The sequence below is a fragment of the Drosophila virilis genome, chromosome 4 (genome assembly GCF_030788295.1).
Source record: "Drosophila virilis strain 15010-1051.87 chromosome 4, Dvir_AGI_RSII-ME, whole genome shotgun sequence".
In the NCBI taxonomy this organism is placed as follows: Eukaryota; Metazoa; Arthropoda; class Insecta; order Diptera; family Drosophilidae; genus Drosophila; species Drosophila virilis.
Window position 1 is genome coordinate 15,779,771 of NC_091546.1, and position 18,858 is coordinate 15,798,628.

General features: G+C 41.5%; 1 protein-coding gene and 1 long non-coding RNA gene across 2 annotated transcripts in view; one reads left to right on the forward strand and one right to left on the reverse strand.

The window, feature by feature from the left end:
* LOC138911284 (uncharacterized) overlaps positions 1 to 18,858 on the reverse strand; it is a 223,617-nt gene that overhangs the window by 192,792 nt on the left and 11,967 nt on the right. The window lies entirely within an intron of this gene.
* Positions 1,740 to 18,858, forward strand: part of robo2 (roundabout 2) — a 53,889-nt gene continuing 36,770 nt past the window's right edge. The window contains exon 1 of the mRNA XM_002051682.3: positions 1,740 to 2,457. Within this exon, the coding sequence (XP_002051718.3) occupies positions 2,100 to 2,457 (358 nt within the window). The 5' untranslated portion in view covers positions 1,740 to 2,099. The remainder of the gene's footprint in view (positions 2,458 to 18,858) is intronic.

An 18,858-nucleotide genomic window follows, 5' to 3' on the forward strand; every position in this document is an offset into this window, starting at 1 on the left:
AGGGAATCAAGGCGTGTAACATAACCAAACTTCAGTGTTGAACAGGGTGAAAAATTGCAGTGAAGTTTGGCAACATTTAGTCATGCGACATTGTCAGTTTTCAGTGAGAAGTTCGGCAACAGTGTTTAGAAATGCGTGCTGCCAGAGTCACCGTAAATTGGCCAATTATCAGCATTTGAAATATGGTTTACCTGAACGCATGCATTTAGTGCTCTCTACCTGCGCTTCTTGGCACGGCTGGATACGTGCATTGTACGCACTGTGACCTTTTCGGGAAGACAATGCACATTGTTGAGCAGCGGAATATGCCGACCTGGTACCAACACCTGCCCGGCAACGCGGGCAACACGGACTGCCCCGACTGCCTGGCCTGGACTTGAATGCACGCACAATTTTCTATAAAAAGATACACACCTTTATTTTACACTTGGTTAATGTATCTGTATCTGAGCAGCATTAAAGAACCAAATTCACACTCCAGGAAAAAATCTACCTGCGAGCGTAAAAGAGAGGGCGATGGAGGGAGAGAGGGAGAAAGAAGGGGGGCTATTGATTATTTAACAAACGTTGGGAAATTAGGCAGCGATTTATAAAAAGCCTCGTTTTTATTTTATTTTTTTTTTTTGGGATATGCACTTTGATAAATTAATACAATATCTATGTCCATTCAATTGATTTTCGAAATTCATTAGCGGCTTCTAAAGGCCGCCGAGGCGTCGTCTACGACGATATGGTTATGACCCCAAATGTTTCTATATCTATGTGATTCGAATTCTGTGGCCCTTGCTGCTTGTGGGCTTGTTGTGAAATGCGTCCAAAGTTTGTCTGGAGTTTATTGCAGTTTGGAAAATGGATGAGCTAACAGCTGGAGAGCGAGTGCGGCACTCGTTCAGATTAGATAGCAAATGGTCAAGCATTAAGAACTCGGGGGACTTTAGATTTGAATAGAATACTCGAAATGCGCGAACAACACAACTGGTTAGAAACTAAACAAAAGAATTGTTAGAGCCAAAACAACATTTTTATATGTCAAAAGTTTTAAGTGGGTACAATCAACACCTTAATGAGTTGAGATATCGAAACTGAGAAGCGTTAAGTCTAGCAAAATATATATAAATTAAGTTTAATTTAATTGAAGTGAAATTCAATTTTCAAAATAGAAATCAAAGCATTTCTGCCGAATTCCACTTTATAGCCGTGAATGTTCAAAAATAAATTAGCAAGTTAATTATGAAAAATTATTAGAGCATGTTTCATTATGTTTACTTTTATGATGGACATAAAAAATAACGATATTAATGACAAAGGCAGGCATACATAAATAAATAAAAAGCGTTTTATGTGCACATTAAAATCAGCACGAAAATAGATTTATTTAAATATTTTAAATAAATCACAATCACACGCACTCAATAAGTCATGTTGCCATTCGTTTGTCTTGGCAACATTATTTTGCAACAGGAAATGTTGCTCAACATTTACAGCTGCAAGCAGAAACAGGCGCAAATGAAACGGGCCAAAGGTAAACAAAGCGGCTGTTAAGTCAAACATTTGGCATCCACAGCATGCAACAAGTTTAACAGCGCACACACGCATTGGTTAGAAGAGCACGCAACGAAGCGTGTTAACAGTGCCATTTCGAGCAGCAGCGCACACTGTGACGCGCGTGTGGAACGCGTGTGGATCGTGCGCTGCTAGCTTAACAGGGCAAGCGGCGAACATGTTGCTGGGGCGCATTCAATTTGCTGCTGGTACTCGGTCGCTTCGGTTGTGCGAGCGGTTCGTGCGCTGCGTTTCGTTTACGTTTCGTTTCGGGGAATTCGCATGTTAAGCGGAAAAATATCGTTGTCGGTTGGTCGGGCGCCAGTTTCGTGCGTAACGACGGCCCAACGTCATTGGCTGCGCGCGGCTTCCGGTTTCCGGTCTTGTTAGCGCCATGGCATAGGATTCAAAACACGACACAGAGTGTGCCAAAAAAAAAAAAATTCAAGTGAAATATAAGTGATTTAGCAGAAGTGAAAAGAAAAAGCTGTTCAGCTAACGCGTTGCCAAAAATTGTTGCGAGCACAAGAATACAAAAAAAAAAAAAACTTGACAAAATGCATTTATGTGAAATGCGTGCCACGCCGCATTTAGCTAACGAATTTAAAATCAAAATTAAAAATAAAATTCAAAATAACAACGACGTCGACGAGATCAAACGACGACACAAAAACCAAAAGCAAACCGAAGAAAAAAACAGAAACAATCAAAATGTCGCCGCTGCGTCGCCTTTGCTAAAATTAGAGAAAACCGACAACCCAAAGATGCGTCAGCCAGTTGGGAGGAAGACGACGCAGTTGCCACCGCTGCAGCTGACAGTGCAACTGCCACTGCAACTGCAACTGCAACTGCTGCTGCAAATGCTGCTGCTACTGGCTGGATTAAATGGATTAACACAAGTTGCCGCGCTCAAGGGTAAGTGTCAGCTGCAGCCATTATGCATATTGCATATTGCCACATTTAACAGAATTTTGAAGGGCAACCTGGGCCATGGGGCAGCCTCCTCCAGCTTCTCCTACACACTTCCGGCTGGCTCTAATGGCCGTACAAATCCTTTGTGGAAATGCAGCAGCTCACCTCAGCTCTCCCTCTCGTTGTCTCTAAATATTTATTAGCGTCATTTGTTTCCATTCTCGTTGCCACATTTGGTGTCTCGTTTTTGGCTATTTTTGGCCAGTTGCAGCAACGGGAAATTAAGGCAGCGCGGTTTTATTTATGCGGCGCGTTCGCTAATGGATTTTAATGCCGCTTCATAGACACGACATCAGAGACATAATTCAAAAATATATATCAACTTTTTTGTTTGTAGTCAATTCTCGCTTCATTTGGCTGTGCAGACTTGAAACTAGATAAGTTCACATACATAGATAATCCTCATTTGACAAAGCTTTTCAGTTAAGTCAGATTGTTTTCTTTATAACAGACGTCCGTGCTATGATATCATGCTTTTCCCAGAGGCCTGGCCAACATATTCAGACACTTTTTGCTTGTTCCACATTTTTATTTATATTTTTTCTCGGTAGGCAATTAAATTGTCCCATAATCAGCGCACAAAATAATCATAAAACTGATTGCGTTGCCTTAGATACCATTTTTCTTGGTCAATTACATCAAAAGCCAAACAAATATCGGCGCATACTTAATAAAAATAAGGAAAGAGTGTGAGAGGAAAAAAACCTAACAAAATACCAAATGGAAACAGTTTTGAGGCCTTTGTGTGGTTTTTGCGGTTAGTTTTTGATATTTTCAGATTTCAAAATGCACAACCACAGACGCATATATAACCATATATGTATATATATATATATGTATATACACACATATATAGACATAAAGACACAGTCTGACAGTCGATTATTGGACTAGACTTTGCCGTCATTTGTTGCGGTTGTCTTGAAAGGAAAATGTGCAAGCTCACATGTGCTTTGTATTTAGCTGAAAACCATGGAAAACAGTCACGGAAAAATATGAGCGAAAAAAAAAAAAACAAAACGCAATAGCTGTTTTAGAAAACTCTGCGTAACTTGATAGTTAAATTTTATGTGAAAAAGTGTTTCTTGAGCAAGAACAAAAGCAATATGAAATAATTCGAAAATTAAATTGTGGAATTAATCAAGTGTATTTTATTTTGAAGAACATTGCAAATTTGTCATTTGGTTCAAAACAAGATAAGACTAGACTGCGAAATTTAAAATTGTTCTAAAAAGAATAAATTAGAAAATAAAAATCTAAATATATTAAAAATTTGTGTAGAAAGAATATGTATATATACAAATTTATATATGTTGAGATCAGTTGTCAAGCTAGTTTTTACCCAATTTAGGAAAAGTTGAGCTTACTAAGTAAGGCCCTTCTTTGCGAAAGCATGCAAAATAGTTGGGGTAATGAAAATTTGTCCGCTTCAAGGAGATTCCATTGTGGGGGAACTGCACGCATTTGTTATATCTATTAGTCCGTCTGATCTCTGCTTACTTTGATCAGCTTTTCCTGCAACTTTTGCCCATTTTGATTGACTTTTATCAGCATATCAACCTCTGCTGTTGCCTCCAGCGAGCATTTCAAATTCATATCAGCTGCCCCCTTGGGACAACTCTCTTGCGCTCGCAGCGTTAAATTGGCGCAAGTGTCGGACATTAAGTGAGATAATGCCAGAAGCACACACTTGGTCGGTCACCCTTAACCCGATCAGAATCGGGCATACAGGAAAACGCCTATAAAGCATTAGCACAAATACTGAAATGTGTAATCTAATGCTTATTAAACGCTTTTTAATGCAACAAGCGGCAACTGCACGCAACGATTGCCCGTCGCGGGGCGGGCATGGGGGCAATACCGATGTCCAATGACGACTGCCATATACATATATACATATATATATAAACCGATTGTGCGCCACGTGAAAACATTTAACACGCAACAACAACAACAACAACAGGAGCTGAGGAAGCAAGCGCTGAGGCTGCCACACTGATGAGCTGTGTGGCCATGTGGCAAGTGTTGCACGCGACGAAGCCGTCGCACGTTGATAATAAATTGTATGAAATTATCTCGCACGGCACACGGCAGTCACAGCTATATAAGTGTAGAGGGAGAGGGGGGAAAGGGAATGGGGCAGGAATGGTGCGTCCAATTGGGTGGTGGGTCAATCGCTGACTGCTTGTGCCGCAGCGTGCAACACTTTCAGACCCAAAGAAAATCCGAACGGGTCATAAAAATTATCTGCTGCTAAACGCCCTCAACATGCTGCCAAGGGTTGACACACAGCGCGAAAGCGGGAGAGAAAGAGAGAGGGAGAGAGACAAATGAGCAGCTAGAGCTGCGACAACTCTGGCCAAATGCTTGTAATGTTACTCTGGGGAGCGTTTTTCCGGCTAGCCTGCACTTTTCACAAGAATCTCAACGCTACAAAACGCAGCTAGTCAAAAGTCGAGAAGGAGTGAGAAAGGCGAGAGAGCGAGAGAGAGAGAGAGGAAGGCGGGCAGCAACTAGCGTGCAGCTTGTCTCGGGGGAATTTCATGAGCAATTTTTTTTATTGCCTAGTTTAGATTTTGGCTCAAAACTGAGAGAGTGAGAGGGGGAAAGGGGGGGGGGGGAGGCGAAAAAAAGTGTTACAATTGCTGCGGCTCAATTTTTCGAACGTTGCCCGTTGGCTCTTTTGCAATTTGCAAAGTGGCGTCTGTTCAAGCTTGTTGTAGGACAGTGTAGCGCGGGGCCGAGGCAACTCATGTGCATTATGCGAAATTGGGCTAAGCAGCAGCTCGGCTCGACTTGCCAGTTTTTGTGGGTCGCACTTTGAACTGGCCAGGGGTGCATGGGGGTGAGGTAGCGGGGCGGTGCACCCTTTGGGACATGTAAATGAAGTCAAGTGCTGCCGCAACATGTTATTTTAACAATCACATGATTGGCTAACTGAATTGTTATGGGCCGCAGCTCAGTTGCCTGAGAAAAGAGGGAAGGCATTCAATTTGGTTGCATACGAAATTCAAATTAAAAAAAAAACTTCCTTCAGACCTATTTCACGTTGGCTATCTATGAGAACTGTGTACCCATTGCGGCTTGAAGCCTGTAAGCTGTTATGTGGCTTTTACATAGCAGCAGTTGGCATATTGATCTGAAAACTTCTACATTTGCTCTCTAGTATTCCTGCTATCGGGTTATTCTAACTAAAATCACATGCATTATATCTTGTTAAAGATATGCCTGAACGTTTGCTTACTTAATTTTATGCTGTTGCAGTTTCTTTGTGCTTTGTTTTACTACTAACTATTTTCTAATCCCCTTCAAATTTTCTGTCTATGCGAACTGGACTATCCTTAAATATATCTCTCTTCAACTTGGGCAAATAAATCGTAAAACGTCTACATCTGTTCGCCAGTATTCGTAGTATCGACTTTAACCAGCTATTCGAACAAGGTTCTCATTTATCTTTAATTCTGCGGAATTTCTATTGTTCATTATTTTTGCAAACATTCTTATCGATTTGCGCTATAACATATCTTTTCCTGACTATTCAAACTGGACTCTTCACGAATATATTTCGCTGAAACTTGCGTATCTGGGTTTTATCTGTTCTCTAGTATTCTTAGTGCCAAGATTGGTTCACGTTGTAAATTTGCATTTGCTGACTATTCGAACTGGGCTCTGCTTGAATATATCTCACTGAAATTTATTATCAAATCTCTCAATTGCATATGTTTTCTTCTACAACTTCAAGCAACAAGGATTATATTAATATAAAGTTGTATAGCTGCCCTCATATCTCTTGCTATCCATCCGCACTAGGCAGCTCTATGCTAGCTATGTGGTATCTAACTAACTTAACTAACCTCTGCTGCAAAAGTTTTGCTGGGTAACTGGGAATATGAATAAGTTAAATATAGAATACTATTTATCGGGTTTCTTTTCTATTCATCTCCATCATTCTCACCTGCTTTAAAAAGATCTTTTTATTAGCATATCAAATTAATTTTTATCACAAGTCAAATGTTATTTATTTCTCAAGCTAGTGTATTTGCGGCTTCGTTGTGCGTGAGTTAATTGATATTTTTTTTCTACTCTTTTTATTTTTAATTAAGCGCTTGCATTTTTTGTGTCTACTCAGCTGAGTTATTTGATCTGCCAGGGGTATTTTCCAGCTAAATAATAATTAATTATGAAAAACCAACTAGCGAACAGGCCGAGTCTCAATTTAAGCTCCCATCCGCTCAGCTCCCCCCTTCCCTCCCCCCTCCCCTCACCATCCCCCTTACCCTCAAGTCGCACGTTCCCTCAGCTTAGACAAGCGCCAAGTTTTGCCTACGCAAATACGCAAGAGTTTTGCTTCCTGGACATGGACGTGATTCTGGACATGGACTCGGCGAGTCTTGCAAGCAACTTGCCACAGTTTGTGTCTGTCTGTGTGTGTGTGTGTGTGTGTGGCAAATGCAACGAGTCGCCTTTTGTAGTTGTTGCTTTACATAGCCGTGGGTTTTTTCATGTCTTCTTACTCTTCCATTTTTGCCTGAGCTGCGCGATATTAAAAATAAGCAAGAAAAAAAATTAAGCCTGGCAGCCGCGTTAAATGCAAACTTGCAGCCGTTATTTTGGCCGTTTTTGCGCTATTTTTTCGGTTGCCCAAATGTTGCAGTTGTTGCTTGCCACATTTTTGCATGCAACGCGAATGCTTGGAAAATGGATTTTCATATATTTTTCTTGTTCGCTTTTGCTTTTGAGTAGAAGGCGTTGCTCGTACTTCAAAAGCTCGAAGCGTTTTGCGAGCTGCTTGCAAAAAAGTTGAAAGGTGATGTGGCAGCTAGATTCCAGCTCCAGCTGGGCTATAATCAAGGGATACTCTCACTCGGCAAATTGCCACAGCCTTGGCTAGCTTTTTGCGAGCAACAGTAGTATGTTTATTTGCTGTATATGTACATATTCTTCTATACCCTCCATATATATATATATATATATTTACATGTGTCTAAGGCTGCAAAGAGTATGCATGCTGCATGTTGCCCCCTCTCAGTGGGCCATCTCCAATGTGTTACGCATGCGCAACTGCAGTTCGTGGCGCAGTGCCTCGGGCAGCAGGGTCCGTGCTATGGGAATTGTCTCCCCGGCCACCTGGTGATAGCACACATTCTGCACACCCCGTTGATCCAGAATGTTACGGATTATAGTCCGTATGCTGTTGCGCCAGCAGTGCAGACTTTGCTGCAACATGTCCTTCAACTCGCTGGAATCCTTTTCGTTGCGTTTTACTTGGTTTGGGTTATGTGGTTTGATTTTGTGTCTCGAGGCTCCGTTTTCGTTGCTCGCCATTGTTGTCAGAAAGTCTATTTCAGCTTGTTTCCGTCCAAGTAAAATATATAGAAACAGAGCTTCTGTATTCAGAGTTCGATTGTATTTGGAATGCCTACTTTAGCCATGTTATTTCTAACAGTTCTTAAAGAGTAAATTTCATGCTCGTTTTTTATTTGTTATTTAATTTGTTTATTTGTTCAGCATTATAACTTGAATAGCTCCCGAGTTCTTAAACATTTGCAAATTACTACCAAAAAAAAAAACTATTTGTCCTGACTGAAAATGTTTTCTTTCCTGAATTTAGAATTAAATAATAGTAAAGCAAATCGTTTATAATCTCAGTGAAATGCTTTTCTATTAAATACTTATATTTAATCATTTCTTCTCTGCAGTTAATATTTATATATTTTTTATTTTATTATATTACTTTGATATTGTATAATATTTATTATGCAGTTTTATATATATTATTATATTAATATATATGTATATATATTTATGGTTTAGTTTGAAATATTTTCTCGAATCTGTTAATTCGCATTGCCTTAGCATAAATTCCTATTAGCAAAAGCTAATTTAGCTGGTGCAACAAAATATATTCATGCTGGCTGGCAGCTTGATTTGCGGCATTCGAGTAGGTTTGTGCAAGTTTTCCATTTGACAAGGATACCGCTCTGGAGCAGCAGACCAAACGTTGCACCGAGATTTGCATATTTGCACTTGATGAAGCTGAAGTTTCGAGTTTGCAGTTTGCAGTTTTCAGTTTGGGAGTTGGCAGCTGCCGCCAGCGTTTGCCAGTTGCCCGTTGCCAGTTGCCGGTTGCAAGTTGCAAGCTGAGATTTGGATATGCGCTGCCTACGCGCAGCAGCGGCAAAAAATTGTTAAACAAAAAGCAGCAAAAAAAAATATCAGCACAGAATTGCCTTGAGTCATCGTTTGTGTCCACGTTCAGCGTGCAACGTGCCACAGCGTCGCCAACGTTGGCGTTGAAGCACGTCGCCAACAACAACAACAACAACGAAAAAAGCGAAAAAAAAATTTAATAATTTGCTAACAAGCCGATCGACGGCGCCGCCGCCGCCATCGCAGTCTGCAATTATGACAAGTTGACAAACGGCTTAATCCTAATCTCTTTTTCCCAAGACTCAGACTCAGGCGGGGCATTAACTGTTTGATTTTGTGGCCAAAATGAAAAGATGCCACAAGATGTGCGGCTCTCCTCGAGCCTGGCATTTAAATCAATAACAAAAAAAAAAATGCTGTTCGACGTTTATCGCATTTGTGATATCTAATACCAATGACTGAGAGCTGTGCCAGCGTTTGGGCCGCCCAAAACTTTAAGCCCCCTCATTGAGCCCCTCCGGCATGGCTGGCATCTTCCGCCTCGCCGAGTGCGACACATGCAAATTGGCCATGTTGCTAAACAAGTTTGCCGCCTGGCTCTCGGCGCTGCTTTCTTGTAGTCACCTGCGTAAGCGACAACGACAACAACGACAACCATCAACGGGGCAGGCAGCGTTGCAACGTGAGGCAGCAACATGCAAAATTGGACTGCGCTGCGTGCAAATAAGGCTAAAACGACAACAACTACAACAAGTACCCTGACAACAACCTGGCAACAACAACAACAACTATGTATAAACAGACGCTGGCTGCCACGCAGACAATCAGCCATAAATCTAAATGACTGTCAACCCGTGCAACAACAGCAACAGCCCACAATGGCCACTCTTTGGCAACATGTTGCCCACAGTCTCTGACTCGGCTTCGGACTCGGACTCGAACTCGGACTTCGACTCATTTGCCGCCGCCTGATAAGACACTGAAATATGTTAAGAACTCTTGCGTTCGATATTGATATTGCGTTGCCATCGCATTTACCATAAACATTAAAAAACTTTACTTATTGCATACGAAATTTGTTGTGGCCGCAGCTACTCATGGGTAGCTCCATAAGAAAGAGCTAACTGATCCTAACTGGCATTTAAATTATTGCAAAGCTAATTGCTTTCAATAAATCTGCGAAAGTGATCCAGGTACAAAGCTGAACATTTTCTCTAAATTTTCTATAAATATTGTGAATATTTCCTATATTAAATTGTCCATTTATAAAATCAATTAAACAATTTTAGAGAATAGTTTTAAATTTGATTTAGAAATTTCCAGTTTAAATTCGTAACATTTCATAAAATCGTATTTCATACTCCGTACATAAACGAGCAGCTCATTAAAAACGGGATCAAATATTTTCTTACCAATTTCTTTCCGATAGCAGCAATAAATACCGTAAAACTTGATTTGATTAACTTGTCTTTTTATAGCGTCATCTGCTTTTGCCTTAGAGAAACTATTAAAACAACCCACGTGGCAGCATAAACTAAGAAGAAAACCCTGGTAGCTTTGAATTCAACTAGTTTTGTCATCGAATTCATTAGTTTTAGTTGCTTCGGAGATTGGCTCCTAAAGTCGCGTCATATAGCACTTGTTTTTTTTTTTTACGAAATGCCAAGTGCGAAGCGGGTTTTATACTTAATTTATTGCACTTTTGCGCTGTGTGGCAAATGGAGAGAGAAATGCGATAGGCCAATCACTTGAGAGTGCTGCGACACTTCGTTGGGGCACGGAACAGGGGCAGGGGCAGCTCTCGAAGAGGCATGCATTTAAGATAAGGCGTCACTTGTCGCCGTCGCTTTGGCATTTCTTTTTTTTTTTTTTATTTTCCTCCTCTTTTTTTTTTTTTTTTAGCATTATTTACATTTTAAGAGCCGAACCGAATCGAGCTGAGAGTTTGAGTGACAGCAGACGACGTTCCGCTTCTTTTGTTTTTGGAGTTTTATTTTTGTGTGTATATATTTTGTAAATTTTATTTCATAGCTAGGCTCGAATTACATTTGTTTGACGATTTGTTGTTTACATGAGCATTTTTCTGTTTCTCCCTTGCGTTTCTTGTTAAATAAACATTGCAATCGAAATCAGAACTGAAACTGGAACTGGAACTAGAACTGGGTTAGCCGGGTGTGGCTGTGGTAAATATTTGAATAGTCTGTGACGCACCTTGTGGGAAATTCAATTCGAGTTAGATGCATTTCGTGGGCCCATGCAAATGTCGGCATGTCTGTCAGATGATATTCTAGGAAATTTATCTTCTTTCTTTTTTTTTTTTGGAATTTGTAAACGTTTTCTAGCCAAGTCACGCTGAGGCCTGGCATCATGTGGGCCGCTCAACACTGACTAATTGATTTAGCATGATTTTGTATAAATTGTCAGATCGATTATTCGATTATTCGTTTATGCGTTTTGCCTAATTAGGCATTCAGCTGGAGAGTCGCAAAGTTGTTACGTGCTGCGACTGCATAATTATGCGCAGAACGCGCTTGCTTAACGATCCTCGGCAAGGTTTTGCTTCATAAATTTTTAAGAACAAAATTAATTACAAACGCAGCTGCAATTTGTGCGTCTAATTAATCATGCGAGTGCGCAATACACCCAAGAATTTGCATGACGATCCTCGCGGCCAGCCAGCCCAGGACAGCTGAGTGATTCTCGGAGTCGGAGTCGGAGACGGAGATGGGCAACATGCTTGATGCTCAAGAGCTGCACAGATTGATGTGTTGCCATCGCGTGTTTAGCTAAAAGTCACCGTCTCAATCTTCAGCTCGCATCTCCAGAGATCTTAACGCTCTCACTCTTCACTCCCGCCCTGTCTCTTACTCGCTCTCTATCTCTGACAATCGGGCAACCCAGCACGATCATTAATAAACCGCTGTGAGCTGTCAATAAAAATCAACGTTCAACGTCTCGACGTGGAGATTGCTCAGCCGAGCTGCGGACTGCAGTTTGTTGATGTTGATGTTGCTGTTGCAGTTGCTGTTGTTGCTGGATTGATTCACACTGCATTGCTGTGAGGATCAGAGTTGTTGATGATCAGTGATCAGTGATCGCTGATCGCAGATCCCTGACAAACTGACATTTGTTTGGCACTTGCTGCGATTTGGCTTATGGTTGACAATTGGCTGGCATTGATGGCTCAATTCAAATGTCGCTTAAATAGCAACTGTTGCTGCTGGTGCTGCTGCTGCTGCTGTTGTTGTGGCTGCGTTGCGGGAGTATTGTAAATATTTACGCATCATAAACATTCCCAGGCTTGCAATGTAAACAACAAAAAATCGAGAGTTCAAATCATAATTGCGCGACAACAGCGGCAATTGCTGCCTGTGTGTGCACGACACAAGAGCAACATCAACAGCAGCAGCAGCAGGAGCAGCAGGCACAACACAACAGCAACATGTCGCTTTATAAACAATATTCAATAATGCATAAATACGAGGCAGGAGAAGAGAAGAAAAAAAAGTGTGTAAGCAGCGTCTGCGGCAAGGTAAAGCCTTTGGTTAGTTGCGTCTTCTTCGCCCAACTGCCTGCAACATAAAATAATGATGATGAAAATGTTGCACATGCTGACGACGCCGACAACGACAACATAAACGTTGTTGAACAGCGCAGGGAGCGGCAGGAGTCAGTCGGGAGGCATTCACCAGGCAACGAGTCGAGCGTCCAGGCGGCTGACAATGATGAGGCATGATGACAGACCAACAAATCGAAGGGCAACGCGCTGACTGCGCCCATATCCAAAGATGCTCAATAGGTTGAGAAGGGGGGCAAGCTAAAGGGCGCGCATAGAAGGGGCACGCCTGCAGCCAAAGTTGCCACTGTTGTCGTCGCTGATTGTTGGTGGTGGCAATCGTCATCGTTACCGCAACAGTGGAATGTATTGTAAAACATTCAGACAAAAGCGCAGCGCATGCAACTCAACTAAGGGTAAACTCAAGCATGATGTGAGCAATTTATATATATATATATATACATATTGCTTTTGTAGTTCCCTTAAGAGGGTCTATGCGTGACACCTAGTCATGATATTGAAACAGAATAGTATTCTTCAAAGTATCTCATCACATTACTTACATTGCCTTTTCCAACACTGGCACGCTTCTAAGCCACTCAATTACATTAATATGTTAAGCGATATGGCAACGCTTGCATGGATAAACACAAAACACATTAACTGAAAGTTTACTTTGTTACTTGAATCAACTCGTAATTCCATCTAAATTCGCATAAAACTATTAAACCCCATTTGTAAAGTCATCTGGCAACATTTCATGATTCACTTACACACACACACACACACACACACACACATACACGCATAAGCATGAGCAACAATAATTTTCCTGACCCTGCGAATCACTTTCCATGTGTCTGTCTGCCACGGCCCCTGCTCGCTGCTCTTCACAGGAAAAAAAGAGCAACAAAAAGCAGAGTTTGCCGTCGGGCAGAAATTAATTTTTCATAATTTTTTTGCGCCCTTTTTTTTGGTCGTTGTTGCAGGGTTGTTGTTGTTGCTGATGTTGCTGTTGTTGCTGTTGCTGCTGTTGTTATCGCAACTTGTTTCCCCTGGCTTGTTTTACTCCCAGCACCCCCCCTCGAATTCTTTGGCATGCTCTAGGCTGGCAACAATGTTTGCCATACGCCGAATCCTGTTGCCCATTTATTGTCAACGCCATTTGCCGCATCGCCTGGGTCAAGGTTGAGTCACAGGCGCGGGAGATGGTCGAGGGGGCGGGTCGGAGCCCATTCATGGTCTTTATTAAAGTTGATTGTCAAATGCGCGACTCTTAAGTGATTTTTATAGCGCTTTAATTGGATCTAGGAATGAGCTGGCAGCCGCAACAGCGGCTGAGACTTTTGAAGCTGTCACAAAAGAAGAAAAAAACTTGGTCAAGATGTGGCAAGAGGCCAAAGGCATGCGGCTTAATTACTCACGGTAGCCAAAGCGCAGCAAAAAAGAAAGATGAGGGGGTGCGGGGGGGAAATGGCTGTTGCCTTATCCTGGGGCGTGTCCCGAGGTGCGAGTGTGTGTATAATTCAGGGCCAAGTTGAAGTTGCAAACTGTTGACAGAATGACGTGACAACATGCAATGTAAATCATGTGACACGACGTCGACGACGACGCAGCCAAAGGGGTTAATGTATAAATTAAATAAAGCCACGGTTCAGGTTCCAAGTCATATCTCTATTAGGAGAGACAGCAGCAGCAGCAGCAGCAAAGGCAACAGCAACAGATACAGATACAACTTGGCGATAAATGTGTGAATGCCGCATAAATTGCCAACGCAGCGGGTAAGGCGACAGTTGAGACAGGGTGCGGTACGCGGCGACAGGGTGCACAGGGTCAGCATCCCGCTGCAGACGCAGTATTGAAAACAATGGAAGAAAAAACAACCAAAAAAACAACAGCCGAAAAGATAAATAAAACAATGCGTAGGGGTCAGCAGGAAGCAGAGATCCCAAGAAGAACTTGCATTAAGTTGGCTTAGCAAATTTTCACGCTTACCTGCATCCACACAATAACTCACCGTGCAGAGGGTGCGGATTAAAGGCAGAGGGTTAGACAGAGAGAGTGAAAGAGCGAAAGAGAGCGAGTGAGGGGCTTAAATGCAGAGACCAAAAGCAATAAGCAACAATTTCGTAGAACCAAAAACAAAAAGACGAGAGAAAACAAAGCCAGAGTTGCCAAAGTTGTATAATTTCGCATTGGCAGGCATAATCCCACACTGAGTCAGGTAAAACCCACACAAACACACGCACAGACACACACAACTACACACCATTACACATACACACACACACACACACGCAGTAATCTATATGAGTTTATATACAGTCACTACACGCAGTTGCAATAACGGCAAACGCAACCACACAGAAAGTTGGGGGCAAAACAAAAAAAATTATATGATTATTTTTGCTAATACCCTGTAATCAAAGAAAAGGCCAGAAAGGGCATTACGATAGTTAGCTGCAGTAAGGCACATCAAAATTCAGCTTAGCCTAGCAATAAATACAGACTAAGTATATTTTTATGTACCTGTGCTTTCTTTATCTAGCTGCGTTTTTTCCAGCAAAAACTGTGCTTGGTTAAAAAAAAATACTTCCTTCAGCTGACTTTTTATTCACCGTATACTCTTTGATCTCGGGAACTATATAAGCTACACTTGGAAAATTTCGTATGCGAGCTCTCGTGTATAAAATCCGCTCAAAATACTTTTCCGCTTAACAGACCAACTGCTCGTCGAGCAAACTCCACAAGAATAATTTTATTTGTTCTCTTTTTTCTCCCTTTTTTTTTTTGGTTTCGACTGAATAGCCAAAAAAGCAGCTGCTTTTGATGTTGGCCAGTGTTACAAATTAAATTTTTGTTCATATATAAAACAGCAAAAACTTTACTAATAAAATTTAACAATTTTCATGCTGCTAAATTTTTATGTTTATCTGTGTTTTAACAGCGGGCGAGACAGACACAGTTGAAGCAATTTCCATTTCCATTTAATGTGCAAAGTTTTCCTTGGATTCACTTCTTTTTTTTTTTCTTGGCTCAAATGTTGCCTAATTGAAGCAACAATGCAAAGGCGGCAAAATTATTTCAATGACCTCCAACACTGAAAAACTCCAAAATGGCCGTCAATGTGCTTCATAGTGTTGCCTGTCGTTTTCCCTTTGGCCAGACAAAGACAAGGTCAAAGGCAATTTGTGCCGCCAAATAGAGTAGAAATATCTATTTGGATTCGGGTTCGGGTTCGGGTTCTGTGGAGTGCGGTCTCTAAAGATTCGTAGCATGCGTAGGTAGAGAAGAGCCCAGGCGATTAGCTGCAGTGCGCTAAACGAATGCACAAACAATGATGTGTGTGTGTCTGTGTGTGTGTGTGTGTGTGGAAACAAGAAACGCATTCTCAAGTTGAATGCAACACATGGCATGGTCACACTCTAGACACTAGACCCGAGGCTCAAGACTCTGGCGGCAACGAGTCATAAATTTTACCAAAAATAATAAAAACCAAATAGTCGAAAAAAAAACCAACACACACACAATAGAAACATAGAAATCTAAAGAGAGCGGGCGATAGAAAGAGAACTAGACAGAATAATAAAAGAAAAGGTTCAACAAGAAGAAGAACAAGTAAAATAAAACAACAACAACAAGAGAAAGAAGCAGAAGAATGGCATTTGGTATGTTTCAAGAGTTTAGGTAGACAATTTGTGCGGGTAGCTGATGGCAACAGTTTTTCGCTTTTCCTCTTGCTTTTCCCAGATACAATGTTGTCGATAAAGTTGCTATAATAATAAGAATATATCCTGCATTGCAGGCAGGTGCATAGTTTCTTTCAAGAAGAAGCAGCAGCAGCAGTTGGTGAAAGGCAGCGATTAGAAACTGGAACAGATGAAAGCCAGTAGATTAAGGATACACAGGAAGTTATATTCAATAAATATATTTGAAAAAAAAAACTGACAGTATATTATTTTGGTAGAGAATTTAAATTTTTTTATTTTTTGTAATTAAAAAACTAGCTGTGCTACAGAATTTTTGAGCTTGCCAACATAATCTTAGCGCACCAGAAGTTATCCTAATAAACCTTTCCGAAAACATGCTTAAGAATAATTATATAATATAATAAGAAATTTTTCATTGTCAATATATATTGTTATTTATTTAGAGAGAAGTCTAATGATTGAGATAAATATTATTAAATTCTTCTAAGACACTTCAGTTAAAGTCTCGAAAAACAAATTTTCAGTTCAGTTTTTGGAATATTAAAAAAGTTATTCAGATATTCAATATATTTTTATATATATTTTCTTGTTTCTTGTCGCACAGTTTAGATCTGGAAATGTTGTTGTCTAACTTTTAACTTTTCTTTCCCAAACAATTTATCTAAAAATTAATTAATGCCAAAAATACTTTAGCTAAATGCTAAAATGGGACTCTTCCATTTCATGGCAAATTACAAAACACAAAGACTTCTCTATAATTGCAGCATATTGAAATATCATTAAGAACTTGACGCAATTTCATGCTTAATCGTTCCGATTGACGTTTAACATTAATGCGTACCGAAAATTCTACTTCGCAGCGAAATTCCGCACAGCTTAGCAGCAAAACATCCAAATATTCATTATAGTAAACGCACGAATGCACTTGCTAAACGGCAGTTAGATATGAAAGACCGCTCCAGATCTTAAGTATAGCTAATCTTAAAGACTGGTAACGCAACTTAATTTGGCTGATAATAGCCGCAAATACCTGTGGGCAGGAGCTCATACGCTGCTCTGCTCCACATCACTCAACATCGTTTATGCAGCCCCCAAAAGAGATTTCCTCATGCCAACGCAAGGCCACTTAGTCCAGACATCAAATATCAGTCTTTAGTTAAATTACAGGCTTTAAAAAACACAGAGGAAGGAGAAAAAAAAACGACTCAAAGTCTGTCTAAGCAATTTTGAGCCGCCATTTAGCTACGAATTTGGCGCCCACACACAGCAAGAGCAAGAAAAAAGATACAAAGATACAGATACAAAAGCCGAAAATGGCAGTTAATTGGAAGTAAATCGAGTTAAACTTTCTTTTCAACTCGGATTACACGCATGACGCTGCAGGCATTTTGCAAATAACATGCAAAAAAAAAACGAACTTAGCCAAAAACAAAATAAGAAGAAGAAAAGCAAGTCTACAAGATTTGCGCGTATCTTTGGCTGTGTATCTCATAGTTTGCATAGCTAATTAGCCAAGCAGCAGCCACAGCCGCAGTCGCAGTCGCAGTCGAGTTGCTGTTGCTGATGTCGGTGTCTGATCATTGATCAAGTCTCGGCTAACGAACAAAATGTATCTCGTGGAACGTTCTCACATTAGTCACGCGTTTAACATATTTCGTTTCGTTTCGTTTCGTTTCTGCGCGGTTTTAAATTTAATATTGTATCTTGTAGATACAAGCAAGATCCGCTGAAGTCTGTTGCCACTGCTCCTAACGTATGCAAATAATTTTTAGCGTGTTGCGTAGCGGAGGGCTTCCATCTGCATATGCTAAGCCAGAGCTCCGCTGCTCCATCTCGGTTCCACCTCCTGCCTCCTTCTCTCAGCCTCTCTCTGTTCCCCATGCTGGCTGTCCCTCTGGTATCTGATTTGCGACAGAGTCGCGCGTTTCGCGCTATCTGCTGAATATGGTAAGGAAGCTTGAGCCTGAGCAAAATGCTGGCGAATTAGGAACGCGGAATGCGATCGATACGTGCGGTCATCTCCTGCAGCTAAGTAGCAGCAGCAGCAGCAACAGCAGCAGCAGCAGCAGCAGCAATAGTTGCCACAGCAACATGTTGCACATGCCGCAATGTTGAGTGGCGCGTCTGGTCAGCGATTCGTTTCCCATATTGCTAATGCCACAAAAGCTAGACTCTAGACACTGGCCCGTGCAAAATCGTGCGCCTGGCCACGGGGCAGCTGCAGCGTTTGCCTCAAATGGTTGCCAGTGGACATTGCTGGCAATTAAGGGGTCCACCAGGTGAGTGGCGGGTTTGGTTTGGGGAATTGGCTGCCAGCTCCTAAAATGTTCTGTTCAGCGCGCAATTCTTAACGGTAATTATGTTGTTCGTTTTGGCAGCAAAGCATTTTGCGTAGCCCTAACAACCCGTCCCAAGCCAAGTCGAACCAAAGGTCCAGCAGCAACAGAAACTCTGCAGGATGTTTTGGTTTGCAATGTTCGCTGCTTGTGTTAAATTGGATTAATTTGACAGTAAAATGCAAATGAGCCAAATGCCAAATGCAAAATGCGAAATTAAACTTAAGCGGCCCATGTTGCTGGCAACAAATTATGTTGCTGTTGTTGGGCCTGTTGCTGCTGCTGCTGCTGCTGCTGCTGCTGCCAGTTGCCAGTTGCGTACAGCAGCAACAAGCGTCTGCACCGCGTCCCGCTCACTTGTCATGCACGGCTCGCACATTGCACTCTGCATGTTGCTGCTAAATAATCAACATGTTTGTGGGCAGGCACATGTTGCCGCCGTGCAGCAACGCAGCCAAGTGCAGCAATAATTTTTAAATTGAATTTTTTTGTGCGCCAAGAATGAAAAATAAAAACAAATACGAGCAACAACGTGGCAAGCAAGTCAAGTTTTGCTGCTGTTGCAGCCGCAACGTGGTTGCTGCTGCCTCCG